General features: G+C 36.9%; 2 protein-coding genes and 1 long non-coding RNA gene across 4 annotated transcripts; 1 reads left to right on the top strand and 2 right to left on the bottom strand.

Moving 5' to 3' along the window:
* Positions 1 to 1423: 1423 nt before the first annotated feature.
* LOC111332915 (uncharacterized) lies at positions 1424 to 4553 on the bottom strand. Its single transcript, XM_022938393.2, has 5 exons — positions 4236 to 4553; positions 3311 to 3421; positions 2700 to 2777; positions 2369 to 2434; positions 1424 to 1708 (listed from the first exon to the last, which is right to left on the bottom strand). The coding sequence occupies exons 1-5, from the start codon at positions 4296 to 4298 to the stop codon at positions 1652 to 1654; spliced, it is 375 nt and encodes a 124-aa protein (XP_022794128.1). The 5' UTR covers positions 4299 to 4553; the 3' UTR covers positions 1424 to 1651.
* Positions 4554 to 4642: 89 nt separating this feature from the next.
* Positions 4643 to 16799, top strand: LOC111332900 (coiled-coil domain-containing protein 63). 2 transcript variants are annotated; one of them, XM_088731592.1, is made up of 16 exons: positions 4643 to 4782; positions 5280 to 5344; positions 6418 to 6517; positions 6929 to 7013; positions 8591 to 8636; positions 9108 to 9166; positions 9436 to 9485; positions 10165 to 10237; positions 11152 to 11333; positions 11786 to 12020; positions 12454 to 12618; positions 13579 to 13747; positions 14115 to 14212; positions 14826 to 14891; positions 14989 to 15180; positions 16419 to 16799. In XM_088731592.1, the coding sequence occupies exons 2-16, from the start codon at positions 5287 to 5289 to the stop codon at positions 16512 to 16514; spliced, it is 1674 nt and encodes a 557-aa protein (XP_088587718.1). In that variant the 5' UTR covers positions 4643 to 4782; positions 5280 to 5286; the 3' UTR covers positions 16515 to 16799. The 2 variants fall into 2 exon arrangements, with proteins under 2 accessions (XP_088587718.1, XP_088587719.1); XM_088731593.1 differs by lacking the exon at positions 4643 to 4782 and adding an exon at positions 5676 to 5732.
* On the bottom strand, positions 6519 to 9046 carry LOC148725157 (uncharacterized). Its single transcript, XR_015991128.1, has 2 exons — positions 8090 to 9046; positions 6519 to 7860 (listed from the first exon to the last, which is right to left on the bottom strand). It is a non-coding gene; the product is annotated as an uncharacterized LOC148725157 (long non-coding RNA).
* Positions 16800 to 16882: the final 83 nt, after the last annotated feature.

Below are 16882 nucleotides of genomic sequence, written 5' to 3'. Positions count from 1 at the left end.
TCGCTTGTCTCAGTTGTTCTACAGTAGCTTCGGAGTTAGCTTTTTTTAAATTTTCGACTTATTGAAAAATAATAATAGGTTCCAGTCCTTACTTGGAAACCTGATTTTGGAGCACTATTTAAAGTCAGGACCATTTTTTTTTCAGATGACAGTGCAGCCATCTTGAAAACTGATTAAAAATCTCCTGAGAGGAGGTTCACTCACTTCCCACCATCCCTTCAAACAGCTCCACACTGAAGCGTTGCACATGCGCAAGTGGACCAGTTTGTTTAGCCTTCTTTTGGTCTGCTTTGCACCAACTTAGGAGAGCATTCAAAACAACACATGCAAAATAAATGGGCGACCCTAAAAGCCAGAACAAGAGGTGGAAAGTTACCCCAAACCCTAAAAAGTGAAATGCTGGAAAATCACCCCAAAATCCTACTTGATGAAATGGTGGAAAATTACCTCACATATTGAAGATGAAATGGTGAAAAATTACCCCAAATCCTAAAAGAGGGAGCGGTGGAAACTACCCCAAATCCTTAAAGACAGAACTAAAAATACAGTCTTTTCCTTTCTTATATTTAAAGGGTGTGGGGGAAAAGAACTGTAAATAAAACCTCATATCATGGCAACCAGGTGACAGAAATGTCATCTTTTGTAGACTACATTCTTCAGCTGATAGCCAAAACACAGAAGTTGTACCTCAAAAGATATACAAACAGACAAACTTTATCAATTCATAGAAAGGACGTAAGTCCCACAAAGCGCTGTTTTAATCTCTATGGATGTCCCTAGGCTATAAACAAATATTCTGCAAGAGGAAGTAATTGAAACTTCATGCAGATCTTATGAAGCCTTTCACATGGGAGAACCTCAATGCTAAGAAACTTGCTTAGAGAAATGCCTAAACTCATACTGAAGGAGAGTATCCAACAAATTAAAATGGGGGAGAGAGAGATTAAAAGAAATTATGAGTTCTTCAGAGATAAACCTCTGAAGAAGTACTGCAAGATTCTAATGATTTGCTGGTTGTAACAACCAGAAAAAAAGTTTTGGTTCCTAGATTTGCAATACAAATCTTCAAACACAAAGCACTGCTATAGGCAAAAAAATGGTGAATGCTTTTACCAACATACATATGTCTATGATAGAAAAAGAATTAATCTAAGCTAGCACGAGCTTCATCAAACCAATTGAGATACATGAATCCATTTCTTCATTCTTGAAGCAAACAGGTATCATTCTACTATACAATTTGCAGCTGATATAATAGAGGAAATATCAACTTTCCAAATATTACAATTTTAAAAAGCCGCTACCACTTTCAATTTTGTGCTGCCTCAGAAGACAGCTATCTTGAAAAACTACCAAATGTGACAAAAACAACTGAAACAATTTCTAAAATAATTAACTAAAATCTTGAATAAAACTAGAACTCTTTGACAAAAAAAATTCTTTATTCAGCTACTCCACTTTAAAGAAAAGTGACATCATGGTATGGAAAATAAGAAGCATGCACCCTTCAGCAAAAAGTACCACAAATTCTCTAGTATCTTTTAAATAACAGAGCAGCTAACAGGCTACAATAAAGTCTTTCTACTCTTGCCACCAGAGCTGCCACAGATAAAACTTGTTCAAAAAAGCTTAGTTGAGGATACACAAGTTATTATATGGCTGCCAATAAACCGTCTTTCAAGCGACTCTTTGCAAGTTCTGACAGGGCCTGTTAACAAAGCAACAATTACATAAGTACAGCTAATTACAATAAATCATGTAATTACTATTATGCTGAGTGTGAATTTCATTGAAAATCATTGTTTCACTGTAATCACCATGCATAAAAAAAAAGACATCCACCATTTCATTACAGTATCAAATGTTAGGGACATTTGTTGTCAGTTCATCTCCCAGGCAAAGGTGTGATATCAAAGGGCTCTTCAAAGTGAGAAATGGAACTCTCAATCCATTCAGGGTCTCTTTTGTAATGAACAAAGTGCCTTGTCCACAGCAAATATCATAGTAACCAAAACAACTTGTTTTCACTCTACACCCCAACTGACCAAGGAAAACAAGAAAATTGATAGAGAAGTTACCATGATTTTAACTTGTATTTTATGACTTCTGTTTCAGTATTTATTCATTCTTCTCCTCACACTTAGAGAGAACCATTATTACTTCTTGACACTTCTTAGTTTAAGACAATTATCATGATTTGGGAGTACAATTTTCAGTAAAGACAACAGAACCTCCACACTACAGCTAACATATTTTGGGTTTGGTTAAAATAAAACATCTTAAGTTAGATTTTTTTCTCCATCTGCACATTTCCAGTGAAACTTACTTTCATTTTGCAACATAAAACCTAATTAATATAAACACAAACCTTGAATGATCTGGGTTCATGGATAGCAAGGTCTGCAAGGATCTTCCTGTTTAACTGGATATTGTACTGGGGACAAAGGAAAGAAACTTCTAACATACAACCATAGTAAGATTTACTGTGTTTTTTTTTTTCCTCAGTGGTGTTATTTTAGCACAGTTTACTTTCACAAAAATGAATTCCATATTTCTATTACATTCAATATAAAAAATGGTTATGCCGCTACAAAAGAGTATCTTTAAACTCTGTAATTGTATACATGAATAACAATGCCTCACCATATGTAAATTGTCCATACACAGTCACTGGTTTAGACTGAGATAATTTCTCATACCTGAGCCATTTTGTCGATGAAGTTAGAGTAGTTGACATTATGTTCTCTTGTAGCAATATTTATTCTTGTTATCCAAAGCTGCGAGGAGAGTAATGAATATCTTAACCCTTTCACTCCCTACACTATCTAACAAATAGGTATTGAGACTACTCAAACTTATCAAGTAGAAGCACAGGCATCCTAAGTTCACATCTCAGCAAAAAATTAAATCCTGAAAGCGTTGCGCGTTGTGTGACAGTGTTGAGTTATATGAGGAATTGGTGAGAATTTGAAGGCATTATAAGGAATTCCTGTTCTAAGACAAAGACTTCATCTTATAACAGGAATAACAGTGATTGCAGAGCAAACCCAAAATGGTAGAAATCACCAAATCATGAATTAATATTTTGCTTTTTCTTGACAAATGAGCTTGGAACACCTGTGGTAGAAGTTATTATCTTTATCTAACACCAAATTCTTGTAACCAATTTAAAGGGAAATTTGTGGCAGTTAGAGAGGAAGACTAACAATTGGAACTTAGGAGTTACAGGGTTGACACAGTCATTTGTTTAAGATCATGACAAAATCATTAAAATATTGTACCATTTAAAAAGTGGTGAATTATTACTCACTGCACGCATTTCTCTTTTCTTTAACCTCCTACTAATATACTGATACTGCAAAGCCTTATGCACTCTTCTAATTGCAATACTATAGCAATTCTTTGAACGACCACGGAAACCCTGAAATTAAAAAAATGGTAAAAGGACAAGGAGAGTGTCAAGCATGTGGTGACAATAACAAAAAGTTAAGATATTACTTTAACACAAGGAATGGTTCAAATTTTCAGAAATATCAAACAATTGATGAATTTTTGGTTGTTATTGTTCAACAAGGAAAGGCTAAGGTCATCTGTTGGGATATGTCTGTTTGCAGAAATAACTGTCTTTTTTATTTATTTGGTAGAAAAATGTTTTCAACCAGTATCAAGCCGGGTTAAAAAACAGTTGAAAAAGCATGGGTAGCAGTCACTATAAAATTTTTTGGCTTCTTGGAGTCAAGTATAGCAAATCAGTTGCCAGCCACAATGCTTGCTATATGCAAAAACAAAATTGCCTTAGGGTACCCTAATTTCATGACATGTTTGACATGAGGGATGATACTCTGTTGCTCTGATTGGTGCAAGCTCTCCCCAATACTGTGATCTGATAGGTGTAAGATACATATCCTAATGCAGCAATATGATTGGTGCGTGCTAGAAACCCTAACGTGCTGAGCTGATTGGTGAGAGAAATCCAAATGTGATCTGATGATCTGATTGCTATGAGCAACATACAACTCGATATACTATAAAAAAGTTTACCCAAAAACATATGCTTGCCACACTGCTGATTGACTGATTTGCCAGAAAATATTTATAATATTTATAATATCTATATGTTGACTCGCTCAAGACAAGCGGTGTGTTCAACAGTTTAGTACAGTATGTTTAACCTCAACAAGCCGAAATAGCGTCTAACAAACTTTCCATAAGATTTACACACGAATGTACGTTACCTTCGCAAGAGCAAGGATTTTTGTCCTTTTTATTGCCCGACTTGGTGGAGGTGCCCGAACCATGGTTATTCCTTATCCTGGATGTCCCCTGAGCTCTCCAATAATACAGCAACATTCACTATTAACTTGAAGTCACCTTCCCTCTTGACAAGATCCCTTGACAATATATTTTGTTCCGATACAGCTAGAAATATTGTTTGTATTTTCTTCACCGTCGTTTAAAGTATGCAGCACGGGAAACTTCTGAAGTCCCCGGAGTCGTTCCTTGAGTCCACAAGAGTGTCTGCTCTTCTCATTAAGCGGTTGGATCTTCAGATCTTTTGACTACGTCATGTCAACAGCTCTCCGACTGTCCAGCTCTCCCATCTTACTACTTTCTTATATGACTCAAATCTCTTTGCAACGGAAACTGCTGACCGTAAATGGAGAACTGTTCGTTCATTTCTATGACAACGAACGTGGCAAATTGGGCTCCCGAACAAATAAACGAAGGCTCCAACCTCAGTTACATCTCAATATTCTGGGAAGCTGTCAGAGAGACAATTTGGTAAGTTAACAAGCGCATACGATTTCCCTGTTTGTCAATATAAATTATTTTGGGAGATTGCTTTTTCTGTGAGATGAGTTCACATAATTTTGTTTTTCTCTCTCTCGGTACTGGGCCTCTAGTTGCCGATGAATTCATGATCAAGCTTTTATATTCTCGAACTCAGGTGGACTTAGCTTGCTACCCTAGAGTTCTGGGCAAGATTTCCGTATAACCCCATACTTCATTATGCATTCTATTCTAGGATAAAGGAAAGCAGAGGCAAAACAACAGATTTCCTTTGGAACTACGGCTTTGTTTTTGATTGATATGGGGTTATACGGAAGCATAGACAGAAATTGATTTCATGGACAATTTTGATCAAAGTTTTAACTTGTGTTCAATTGATATCAGAAACAACTAGTTACATAAGTCCTGAAATCAACTAGCACGATCATCTAATCAGTTGACTCTCCCATCCAAATGCATGTGTTCATCAAGGTGTATACTTTTTTCAGAATCAACATGCAAAGAGTCCATAGCAGGAGATCTGAAGGAAGCGAGGCAGAAGTTGATGGATTAGGTAATTTTGCTTCCTGTAGTGTGTTGCATGCGCACAAAACATGAAAATTCTCGGAAACCAGCCAAATTTAAGTGTGAAGCCCAAAGTATGATCACCTTTTAAATCTTTCACTTTGCTTTAATCAGAATATCCGATAACATGCAAATGATAGCTCCATTAAAACATAAAAAATGTTGCAACTTAATAATATCAATCATCAGATATGACGTGGTGTTTTCCCTTTGAATTGTATAGACAAAAAGACTTTGATAGGGTTCATTGTGCCTGATTTTTTTAAAGTGTAAACTAACCAATCAAGGGGGCTAAACATCAGTAATTGGCTTGTTTGTAGAAAAAACAGTAAAACCTCCTGAATAGCTTCTTTAAGTGAGAGACATGTGGAGCATTGGTGAGCCTTTTTTCCATTACAGCAGAGTGCTGCTTATGACTGACATGATAATTTCAGAAATGTGCATGTAGATTGTGTGTGTTCTGAGCTTTCTATCTGTTCAGTGACTTAATGACAATTAAAGATGTGTTACCTATCTTATTATCATTATTCAAACCTCACTATTTAATGGGATGCTTCTGCTTTAACTATATGCATGGTTGATGAATGCTCTGGGTGTTCCTCTTTTTTTCTAACCATTTTCACTGCATTACCGCAGTAGGGTAGGACTAGAACGGAACATAATTATGCAAACCATGTGAGTAGTCCACCCAATAAATCCCACCCATCCCACCCATCCCACCCCAGGGGAGGACATCCATCACACAGTAATCTTGTGTGTGGGAAATAAACGTCTCCTACCCCTAACCCTGTAGGAGACGGGACTTCCATTTGTTCATCCCTATCCAAGAAGACTAGAATATCTAACCATCTCTTGATGTTATAGAAAGGTAGCATATTCTTCTCAATTATTTTAAGACCTTGAGTGTTGGTCTGGCCGGGGCTTGAACCCTCGACCTCCTGCGCAACAGTCCAGCGCTCTATCCATTGAGCTAACCAGGAGGCAGTTAGCTCAGTGGTCCTTGATGCTTTCTTTCAATGGTCAATAGTCCTTGATGCTTTCTTTCAATCTCTTGGAACACAGCTGAACAAGAGCTTGCTAAACTTCAGCGTCAATATCGAATTATTGAAGGAGACAGAAGGGCTTATAGTGAAGAGACACAGAATCAAATAAGAAAACAGACGTAAGTTTGCACTTTTGAATGTTGTATTTGTATCATGGGATTTCTTGAGATCGAGTCTAAAAAATCTGTGCATTGGTATTGAAATTTTTGTTTATCCTGATTATTTTATACTCTGTATTTAAGAACAATCTGTACCTCACTATAAATCCCTGCTTTGACTGAATCTTTAATGCTCTGACTAGTTACAGGACATGACTTTGTTTTAAGTCGTGTAACTGTCCTTTACAAATAATTTGAGGCTTCCCAGACCCTTTTACTCAGAGTATTTCCACATATCCTTTCAGGGTGAATACATAGATATTTCATGAAGCAAACCTCATCATATGTAGCAATTAATAAAAGAAAAAATATTTGAAACAAAGGGGTTATTTGACAGAAAACCAATGCTTATACATTTCCTTCCTGTAACAGAGAAGCCATTCAATCCCTTGAAAAAGAAAATGCAGAGCTGGTGAAAGATAATACACTGGCAGGAAGTTTGCAGAACCAGAGCCAGGTAATTTGGCCGGCAGCCATGTTAACAAAATTAATTTTTCATATAACTGCACCTGTAATTTAAGAATATAGAGTTCAGAATTTATTTATTTATTACAATTTAATGGCAATGATGACAATTAAATAAATCTAAATGTACAAACAAACAAAGCCATAATGATAATCTGTAAAAGAGTGGAATACTCCATGCAAGACAGATCATTGTGTAGCTAATCTAAATAAGTCAAATATAATAACGGACAGAAAAATTTTAGATCAAAAATAAAAACATTAAAAATGTCAATGTTCCTTATTTAAAAACTTCCTCACTCTAGACTTAAAAACTGCAAGACTAGGAGATAATCTAATATCTAAGGGTATCAAATTCCACATTTGAACAACTCTATTAAAATAAGTGGATTTAAAATTAGTCGTTCTCGCAAAATTCATCTTCAAGGAATAGTCACAACATGTCTAAATCTGTACGGATCGTTCCGAGAATAAAAATTCAAAAATGGAAAAACATCCACATTTAAGTATCCATTTAAAGCCTAGTACAAGAATGTAACATCAAAAAGATACTGTCTCTTTTCAAGTGAAAGCAAATTGAGACATTTCAGGTGCTTGTCATAAGTAAAATTCTTTTTTCCGAGAATAAATTTTGTTCCCCTCCGCTGTATGCGCTCAAGCTTTTCAATGGTTCTCTTGGTATGTGGCGACCACACAATTGTTCCATATTCCACTTGTGATCTAACCATCGTGCAGCACAGCATCTTCAGAGTTTTGGTGTCCTTCCAACCTGTACAGGTTCTTCTTAGCAGGTCCAAGATTCTCTTAGCTTTATTTGTAATAGCATCAACATGAGAGTCCTAGGAAAGATGATGGTTCATAAGCAAACCTAGGTCGCAAAACTCATAAACTTCCTCTATGTCCGATCTGTTTAGGGTGAAGCTAGATCTGAATGGTTGTTTCTTCCGGGTAATGCGCATCATCTTGCATTTCTTCACATTGAAGGTCATCCTGTTCCGTTGACTCCAAGCACACAGACTATCTAGATTGTCGTGAAACATCATTAGGTCATTTGGACAATTTACCAACCTATACTCCTTGCAGTCATCTGCACAAAGTGCCACAGAGCTTTCTTGGACTACCTCAGGCAAATCACTGATGAAAATAACAAAAAATAATTGTAGAATTTAGCGCTTAAAAACTTTTAATTAACAGGATACATGTAATTCTTCATTCACCATTTCCCTGTGTGAAATTTGATCATGGATCTGGTCATGGTTTATGTGGGGTATTAGGAAAATTCAGGAGGAAGAAACCTTCTGATAAACCCTTGGAGCAAGGACATGAATCAACATCAAACTTAGCCCACACTTAATACCAGTTCTAGGAATGAAAACCTGGAAACAACATTGGGTAGTGAGCACAAACTACCCACCACCCCCTCTCTGCTGCACTTAGGCCATGAATGGAAGAGAGAAACGTTGTCTCTAATCTGCAGTGAGAGCCTCAAACTTGGTTATAGTTAGAAGTATTGTTTATCCTCTTATGAGACGTAAATTACTAATTTAAAGTCACTTTCTTTACACCTAGGATAGAACAAATACGGACAAATTAAACGGCCTTTTAAACAAAGAAGGTAATTTAGTTGCTGTTTATTGTAATCATGCAGTTTACTGTGGTGTTTCAGGTAATTTTCATCTCTTCCTATTCATTTGTCTTTTGGTGATCAGTTTGAACAATTCAGGTCTACACAAAGGTTCATTTTGACCACTTATTTTGAGTTTTTGTAACAACCTATAAAAGCATCAGCTGTTATGTTCATCCCAAATTTTGGTTTCCACCCTCCAAAGCAATGGTGGACACAGGTGGCCTGGTCACTGAGTTGTTTGTAAAATGTGGGCATCCTAAGTGAAGTTATAAATGCATTTTAAGACATTGTTTTGAAAGTTTCTAACTCGTTGTGATATTAAACAGAGGACTATTCTCACTCAGACAATCATACTACTTAATAAAGCATAATGACACTCAGTGTTATCTACATGTAATATTAAAAGCAGATTAATTTGAGAAGGATTTCAGTAAAAAGAATAATATTGTACAAACTTAGATGATCTCAAGTTGCAGCTTGACGAGTTGAATGATGACATCAAGGGACTTGATGATCAGGTGAGAATTGTGTACTAAGCTTGCACAGTGTATTTATAACCTGTACTCTATGTCATCTGTTATGTGGATAATTTTCATTATTAATGTCTCTGTATTGATGATCAAGTGAGAATTGTGTACTAAGCTTGCACAGTGTATTTATAACCTGTACTCTATGTCATCTGTTATGTGGATAATTTTCATTATTAATGTCTCTGTATTGATTTTATAAGTCTGACCCTACCTTTTACTTTCTCAACACTGTTTGAACATTTTATTTCAAACTCTAGATACGATTGATGGAAAAGAAGACTAAACAGCAAAGAAAAAATATGGGAGGGTAAGATGTAAGAATTTTGGCAATAATGATAATAGTTCTTGACATTGTACAGTTATAATTATAGGCATGTAATATAAACTGCAGACTGAGTAAACAAGTTCATAGCATACCTACCATACCATTGTACCTTGTTCATTTTAGCAAGGTCCAAACCTTTAGCCTTTTGATACTTTGTCTTTCTGAGGATTCATAAATAAGGTGGCTGGAATTTTTTCTGTACCTCATGGGGTGCAAAAAATTCCACTTAAGGTTATTAAGTACCATTTCTATGTGCTATCAGTTTTGTTTTGAAGAAAGTTTCCATGAGCATAACTAATAACAAGATTGATGTGCAGCTGGGATATAAAACTCACTTGGGACTTTATTGCCTGTTTCTTCTTGGATTTCTCCCAGACTAGACTACACAAATGAGTTCAAACACCTTCGAGGTACCCCCCATCTTGAGCCTTCTTTGACCTGTTTCTAGAGTAAACCCTGATAATCACCTGGTTACGTTTGTTTTTACTTTACTACATCTATTTTAGAGGTCCCAGAAAGAGTTTCTTTTTATGGATTTTATAACACGTTCCTCTGGTTTGAATTTGCTGTCTTTTGTAATTTTTTTTTTTATATGTTATACTTGTAATTCGTCTTTCTCTTTAATGTAACGTTCTTTGAATTTGCATTTTCTTTTTATTAGCGTACATAGCAGCCACTTACAAAATAAGAGGACCCAAAAGTACATCAGAGTTCTTGAAAACAGATTAGACAAGGTGAACGATCCTTATACAAGAGAGAGATTTTGAATGTTTGCTGCGTTTGAGTGTGTCACGATTTCTTCTCTAACTTTCCCACGATTGAAAGCTTTGCTTATGTCTATTTAGAGTTATGTTGTACTTTTTTGCCTTTTCTACACAAATTCTTTGAATTTTTTGCGAAGAAAATATCAAATCCCGTACTGCAGTTTGGTATTAAAATATTGAACTTGCACCGCGCCGATGACTCAGAGGTCGGGGTGACATTTTTAGAACAAGATCTATCCTTATTTAAACAGTGGCACTGAGTTATTCTTATTAATACTCTGGTGGTATGCTTTGATCAATTTCATAGCTATTACTTCATTGGTCCAAAAAGGTGTCTGGCTAATTTTGTGATGATCTTGCTGTGCTGATCATTTAGACCATCTACAGTGGGCTACTTTATACATGTACACTCTTTTTTTCTTTTTTTTTTTTTTTTAATAAGAATCTTGTTTATAAGAACGTTCAGGCTGAGATTAACCAAAATTATAAGAACATACTCATAACATACCTAGGTTAAGAGTCAGTTAAGAACGTCTTTATTTTGCTCTATTTTTTGCGAGAAGTTTAAATAAAGGTAAAACAAGTGCAAAACTGTGATTGAACTGGATAATTAACTCAGGGGTCTTTTTTTAACATTAACAATGCGGTTTTCTTATTGTATTTTCTTGTTACAACTCGGTTTGTAGTCGAACTTAGTGTGGTCATGCACGAATTGATGAAACACTATACCTCACAACTATACATTTTAAATATATTTTGGCTCAAAACGCAAAAAAAGAAAAAGAACGTTCAGCCTCAGCCCCCAAATCAGACGTTCTTATATAAAAAAAAAAAGAGTGTACAGTCAGGTATATGTTCATGTGGAGACTCTTTTCTTCTCTCAGGCCAAAGTAGACTTCAACAGCTGCCTGTCAGAGAACGGTAAGCTCCGTGAAACATTTGATCACATGCGAGTGGAAAAGAAGACTTTTGACACCATTCGCCTGAAGCTAGAGAAGGAATTGGTGGAGAATAAGCAAAAAATTATGGATGGTATCGAAACATCTACTGCAGCTTATGAGGCTCGGTTCGTCCCTTGCTCTTCAGATTTTGTAGAAAACTGTAACTTTATTTTTGTGTGATCCTAATAATATATTTTTCCAGTCTGGTTCTCAGTCTGAAAGAAAACTTTGCAAATATTTATATTCCGCTTTATATGTTTGTTCTTTCTTATTTTTTTTTTTTTATCATCAGTTATCGCTTTTGTTTCTTTTATTGATTTTATTTTTTGGCGGGTTCATAGAAATGGAAAGAGTACGCTTGTTTTCAGAAGTTGCTAAGGGAAGCCAACACATTCCTCGCGATCTCAAATATATATATTTGTGTAACTCAGGTTCCTCTTTCATCGTGACGTGAAAATTCTTAGATGTGCAAGTGATTTGTAACGAATCACATCCCCCGGGAACTCTTCACCGTTTATTTTTTATAAGTACACTGAACCATGTTTGATTCACACCAATTGGTCGTATCTTTTGATAGAGATGAAGCTCAAGGGAAGATGATGGCGCTGAAAGAGAAAGCTGATAAAGATCTGGCACAATACAACACGGAACTTAAGGAGCTTATGCGCATCATTGAGCATGATCGCAAGCTGAAAGATTTCATGAGGATTAAAAGCGAAGAGAGAGCTGAAATGATGGAAGGCGAACTGTCATCTCAGAGGAAGAAAAAAGATGAAAAGGAAAAAGGCGACAAAGCTGAGGAAACTATTGAGGTTCGTAGAATGTCACGCGTCCCTCTATATAAAAACAAATCTTTTGTCTCTGATTTTTGTAGTGCTGTCCTATAATTCAAGGAGCCATTTACTAAGCATACCAGTAACCTTCTAACTGCAGTAATATTGTGTGTGTATGTATTAAGTGTCAGCTGGTCATACATAATGTACCATCAGTCGCATATCCGGGAGACTGATAGTCGGGCGTGAGGGAAAAAATTGGCGCTACGACAATAATTTTATACTCGAGACAAACGGCAGTGTTACCCTTAGTGAAAAATTTTTTTGTTTTATTTTTGCAGTTCTGCTTGATCGGGCGCAGTGTCTGTTAGCAATTCTCTCTCTTATTGCGCTTAAACAATTTACCTGTGCTGGTTCTGATAAATGATGTTTTTGGATAGTTTGTATGATATAATTGCTTCCTTCATTTTAGTCATACGAGTCAGCTTTCCACACAATCAAAGAAGCCACTGGTATTGAGGACATTGATCAGTTGGTCAATAAATTCATAGAAGTCGAAGACAAGAATTTTGCCCTCTTCAACTATGTCAACGAACTCAATAATGAAATTGAGCAGCTGCAAGAACAAATAAACGAGGTAAAGGATGAAACTATCGTAATTGACTTCATCAGAAATTTTCATTTTCAACTTTCCCCCCCTCCCCCTCCCCCCCCCCCCCCCATGATTCAGCAGTGACATTGCCATTCGTTTTTCATAATAAATCCTTAAAGCTGCAGCGCATAGAAGATGACTAGCTGCTCATGGAACTTCACTACCCTGTGCTTACAGATTCATTACAAATGCAGATTTCCCGTTTTCTTTTCTTTTTTTTTTTTAACAGAAAAATAGCTTGCACAACAGATACAATAAGGTTCTGTCGTTTGTGGATACATCGTTTTCTATTGTTGAACACCGGTAGCCTCAGGTCTCCAATCAGCATCCGACTTTTTTACCTGTAATCGCAAAAATACTCGTTTGGTACATCAGGAACAAATTTGCCACTGGCCAGCATTAGTTTAAAATCTTCTTTGAGATTAGTCATTAGTTATTTTATATAAATGTTTAACAGGACAGGGACCGGAATATCTTAGTAAGTTTTTTAACGTTTTAAATGTAAATTACAACTTAAGGGGGTCTGGCACACGCCTTAAGCTACCATCGTTCAATTTAGAATACATGCATGCACAAGTCGTGGTCAAATTTAACTACTAAGCTTTGGAATGGTTTGCCTACTAGAGTTAGGGAATGTCCGGACTTGGCTGCCTTTAGGCGTGCGTTGCATTCGTTTATGGCGAGGCTTTAACTCGATTTTTAACAACTTTCGCTTATTAATTAGATAGTACATACAAATTAGATAATATATAGCTTTTCAATATTTTTATCTTTTGATATTAGTTCTTATTAGCTCATTACTTGTAATAAGTTTCACGTTCATGTTTTAAACGAGCTATTAGCTCTCAGGTGATACGTGGGTAAATAAAGTATTATTATTATTATTATTATTATTATTATTATTAAGTGAAATTCATGTCTGTGCTCGCTTGTTGTTGTCATCAGAGTGAAGCAGAAATTGAGAAGTTCAAAAGTGAGGAAGTGGAGATGGCAAGCCAAAGGAAGGCCCTTCTGAAAGGTTTAGAAGACAACTTGTCATCTTCCACTGAACAAGCTGATCAGTATGACACGCAGTTTAAGCAGAGCAAGAAAATCATTGAACAACTCAAATCAGGTGAATTACCTCTAAACTAGGGCTCGCTTGATCTGCAATAGTTTTCAGCTCGTAAGTTAATTTAACTTGAGTGTCAGTCAGCTTTAAATGCTTTCAGTTGTTCGAATTTACCCGTGATAAACAAGGTTATGCCTTGTGAAGTCATACAGTAGATTATATTCCAAGGGCATATCAGCAATGACGAGAAAAGTTCTCATCGTGCCACATTTTATGCTTTCTGTTTCACAGACCTGTCTGTAATGTTTGTTAAAATACGTAATAGCAGTGGAGCAAACTTTGGAATAAACCGAAAAAAATAAACCGAAAAAAAAAAAATAAACAAACAAAGACTAGCCAATAATTGTACTGTATTCCTTTTAATTTTAAGGGGTGGACTCTTTATTTAATAAGATCAACTGTGACCGAAGCGCCATAACAGATATGCTAGGAGGAACATCAGGGGTTACAGATGTCAACATGATGCAGGTATCGAAGGAATGTTACTCTTTTTCCTCTTTTATCAGGCTAATTTATTCACTTCTGGGCGAGTTAATACGTTTCTACAACTTGAATTTGTAGGCAAATGACCTAAACATAAGTGACGCTAGGTGGTTCCAGTTCGTAGCCCTCCTTAGATTTGACTTTTTGATGATGTTAAAAAATTTATGAATAAAATGAAAAAAAAAGGTTTCGAATGAAGTTGAGGTCCTGTAAGTTTGATTCAGCTGACAATTAAGTTTGGAGGAGACACATTGTTTAATATCAAAGAAAGCTTTGGAACCTTGGTGTCATTTTACAATTTCAAGTGTCTTTGAATTTGTCCAGTGACACAGGATAGAGAGATGCTTTTTACAGTATAGTGTCCAAAGTGAATTTATGGCCAACTGGTGTATACGCATGTGTATCTTTTTGTTATGCTCCTGTTTTGCTCTTTTCCTCAAACGGTTTAGTTAATGCTTGCTTTATTGTATTAAAACGGCTTAAAAGTAGTTGCTTTTCAAAAGCATATTAACACTGTAACTTTACACTAAATCCACTAAATCTACTGAGGCGATACCTCTGTACATGTATATTAAATTCCTTTGTAATTTGATTTTAGTTCCTTGGGTTAATCGAGCAAAGAACAAATGAGCTTCTTCAAGTCCACGGCTTTGTCTCTTCAAAGGTAAACTATATTATAATGTAACTTACTATGTTCTGTGATTATGTCCGATTTCGTGGCGATTGTTGTTATCGTGCTTCTCTTGTTACCTCTTTTCCAGGAAACTGATGGTGATAGTGAACCGGCCGTGGCAGTGGGTCTTTTGGGTCAAGGACCTCAGCCAGGAATGACTTCAGTGGCGATTGTTCCGCCCACAACTGGTGATGATTACGACTCAGATGCTTCTTCAGGTTCCGAGGATGACCAGCGACCTCTGACCCAACAAGAACTGAAGAACAAAATCTTGAAAGGGGTAACTGCTTCTTTTTTTTTCAATTTTTATGAGCTTGGTCTTTAATTTCTTTAAGAAAATGCCTGTTAGCTCCTTTCCTGCTGTCGTTCATGATACCTAGCAAGTGATTAAGTACTCTAGTGCAGTAAATGGTTTGAACCCGGGGGTAACATGTGAAGGTGTAGTCTGATCGTCCGGGTGAGTGTAGTCCTGAGAAGGACTGTTGTCGGTGGTAGCGACTGACGTTTCGACAACCTGTGCGGAAGTCATCATCAGAGTCAAGTCAATGATTGTTGTCAGTAGAATGTTCTTATTCCAGTTCGTGTGAAATGATCGGTTGGTTTTGCCGTGATGTTATTGGCTGTAAGACTCAAGTGACGTAAGTCGGTCGTGATTGGTCTGTTTCGATCTGTCGGTAAAGTTAGGTCGTTCTTTTTCGGTCGTTTGTGATGTTTATGTCGTGAATGAGTCGTTTGTATGGAGCGGGTAGTTGTTGACATCTGTTTAGGGGAGTCTGTTCTAAGTTAGTAAACCAGCTTTCCAGAGTCAGTCGTTGAAAATAGTCAGTGCTGTAGGTTAGGCATTGCGCAGAGTCCCAGTCATTGCGCAGAGTCCCAGTCAGTGTTGGGACTCTGCGCAATGCCTAACCTACAGCACTGACTATTTTCAACGACTGACTCTGGAAAGCTGGTTTACCAACTTAGAACAGACATCCCTAAACAGATGTCAACAACTACCCGCTCCATACAAACGACTCATTCACGACATAAACATCACAAACGACCGAAAAAGAACGACCTAACTTTACCGACAGATCGAAACAGACCAATCACGACCGACTTACGTCACTTGAGTCTTACAGCCAATAACATCACGGCAAAACCAACCGATCATTTCACACGAACTGGAATAAGAACATTCTACTGACAACAATCATTGACTTGACTCTGATGATGACTTCCGCACAGGTTGTCGAAACGTCAGTCGCTACCACCGACAACAGTCCCTCTCAGGACTACACTCACCCGTACGATCAGACTACACCTTCACATAAGTACTCTAGGTAATGTTAAGTCTTTGCAGGGATCTTCTCGCCTTCCACCCTAAAAACTTACAAAAAGTCGTTACTTTCTTCAGCGAGGACACCGTTCTGCTTGATTTTGGAAGAAATCAATGCGATTTCTGAACGCAAGTGATGATAGGAATAAGGGATTTTTATAGGAAACTTTCGTAATCAATGTTCTTATTTTGTACATTAGATCACAAAACGCGAGGCTCATCCTAAAAAGTCGCAGCATCCGGGATCAGCTACCTCCGAAAAATCTCCAGCCAAGAAAAAGAAAGGACAAAAGTGATGTTTTACAGTTGCTTGTCATCATCTTACCCACATCTTCATTGACAAGTGCAGAGTATTTGTCACAGAATCCCGAGACAAAAACAATATTATTCAGAGATTATTCGTGAACAACGGATGCTGTGCATCAGTACCACACACTGTACATGTTATATTCTTCCCCGCCCCCACCCCCACCCCCACCCCCATTGCCTCTGTAGATACTTGGCTGCCGTACATTGTTTGTGATTATTAAAGTACGAGTTCTTTGTTGTGATCATAATAAAAACTTTCCTCAGACAAGTCATCAGTACGGAGGATATTTGTCGTGAGAAAGGATGCCGCCTTGAACCGCAACTTTTAAACACAAACTTTGATCGGCGATATGAA

Source organism: Stylophora pistillata, chromosome 8 (assembly GCF_964205215.1).
Source record: "Stylophora pistillata chromosome 8, jaStyPist1.2, whole genome shotgun sequence".
NCBI classification, from domain to species: Eukaryota; Metazoa; Cnidaria; class Anthozoa; order Scleractinia; family Pocilloporidae; genus Stylophora; species Stylophora pistillata.
The sequence above is the reverse complement of the archived record's forward strand: the minus strand, read 5'-3'. Positions and strand labels throughout refer to the sequence as shown.

Bases quoted from the DNA above. Each gene is read 5' to 3' on its own strand.
- LOC111332900 (XM_088731592.1), top strand. From the start codon at position 5,287: ATGCAAAGAGTCCATAGCAGGAGATCTGAAGGAAGCGAGGCAGAAGTT. The intron at 9,167-9,435 runs GTGAGAATTGTG...TTCAAACTCTAG, and splicing joins TCAAGGGACTTGATGATCAG to ATACGATTGATGGAAAAGAA. The intron at 12,021-12,453 runs GTTCGTAGAATG...CCTTCATTTTAG, and splicing joins AAGCTGAGGAAACTATTGAG to TCATACGAGTCAGCTTTCCA.
- LOC111332915 (XM_022938393.2), bottom strand. From the start codon at position 4,298: ATGGTTCGGGCACCTCCACCAAGTCGGGCAATAAAAAGGACAAAAATC. The intron at 2,778-3,310 runs GTGAGTAATAAT...CTCTCCTCGCAG, and splicing joins AGAAAAGAGAAATGCGTGCA to CTTTGGATAACAAGAATAAA. The intron at 1,709-2,368 runs GTTTGTGTTTAT...CTTTGTTAACAG, and splicing joins ATGAACCCAGATCATTCAAG to GCCCTGTCAGAACTTGCAAA.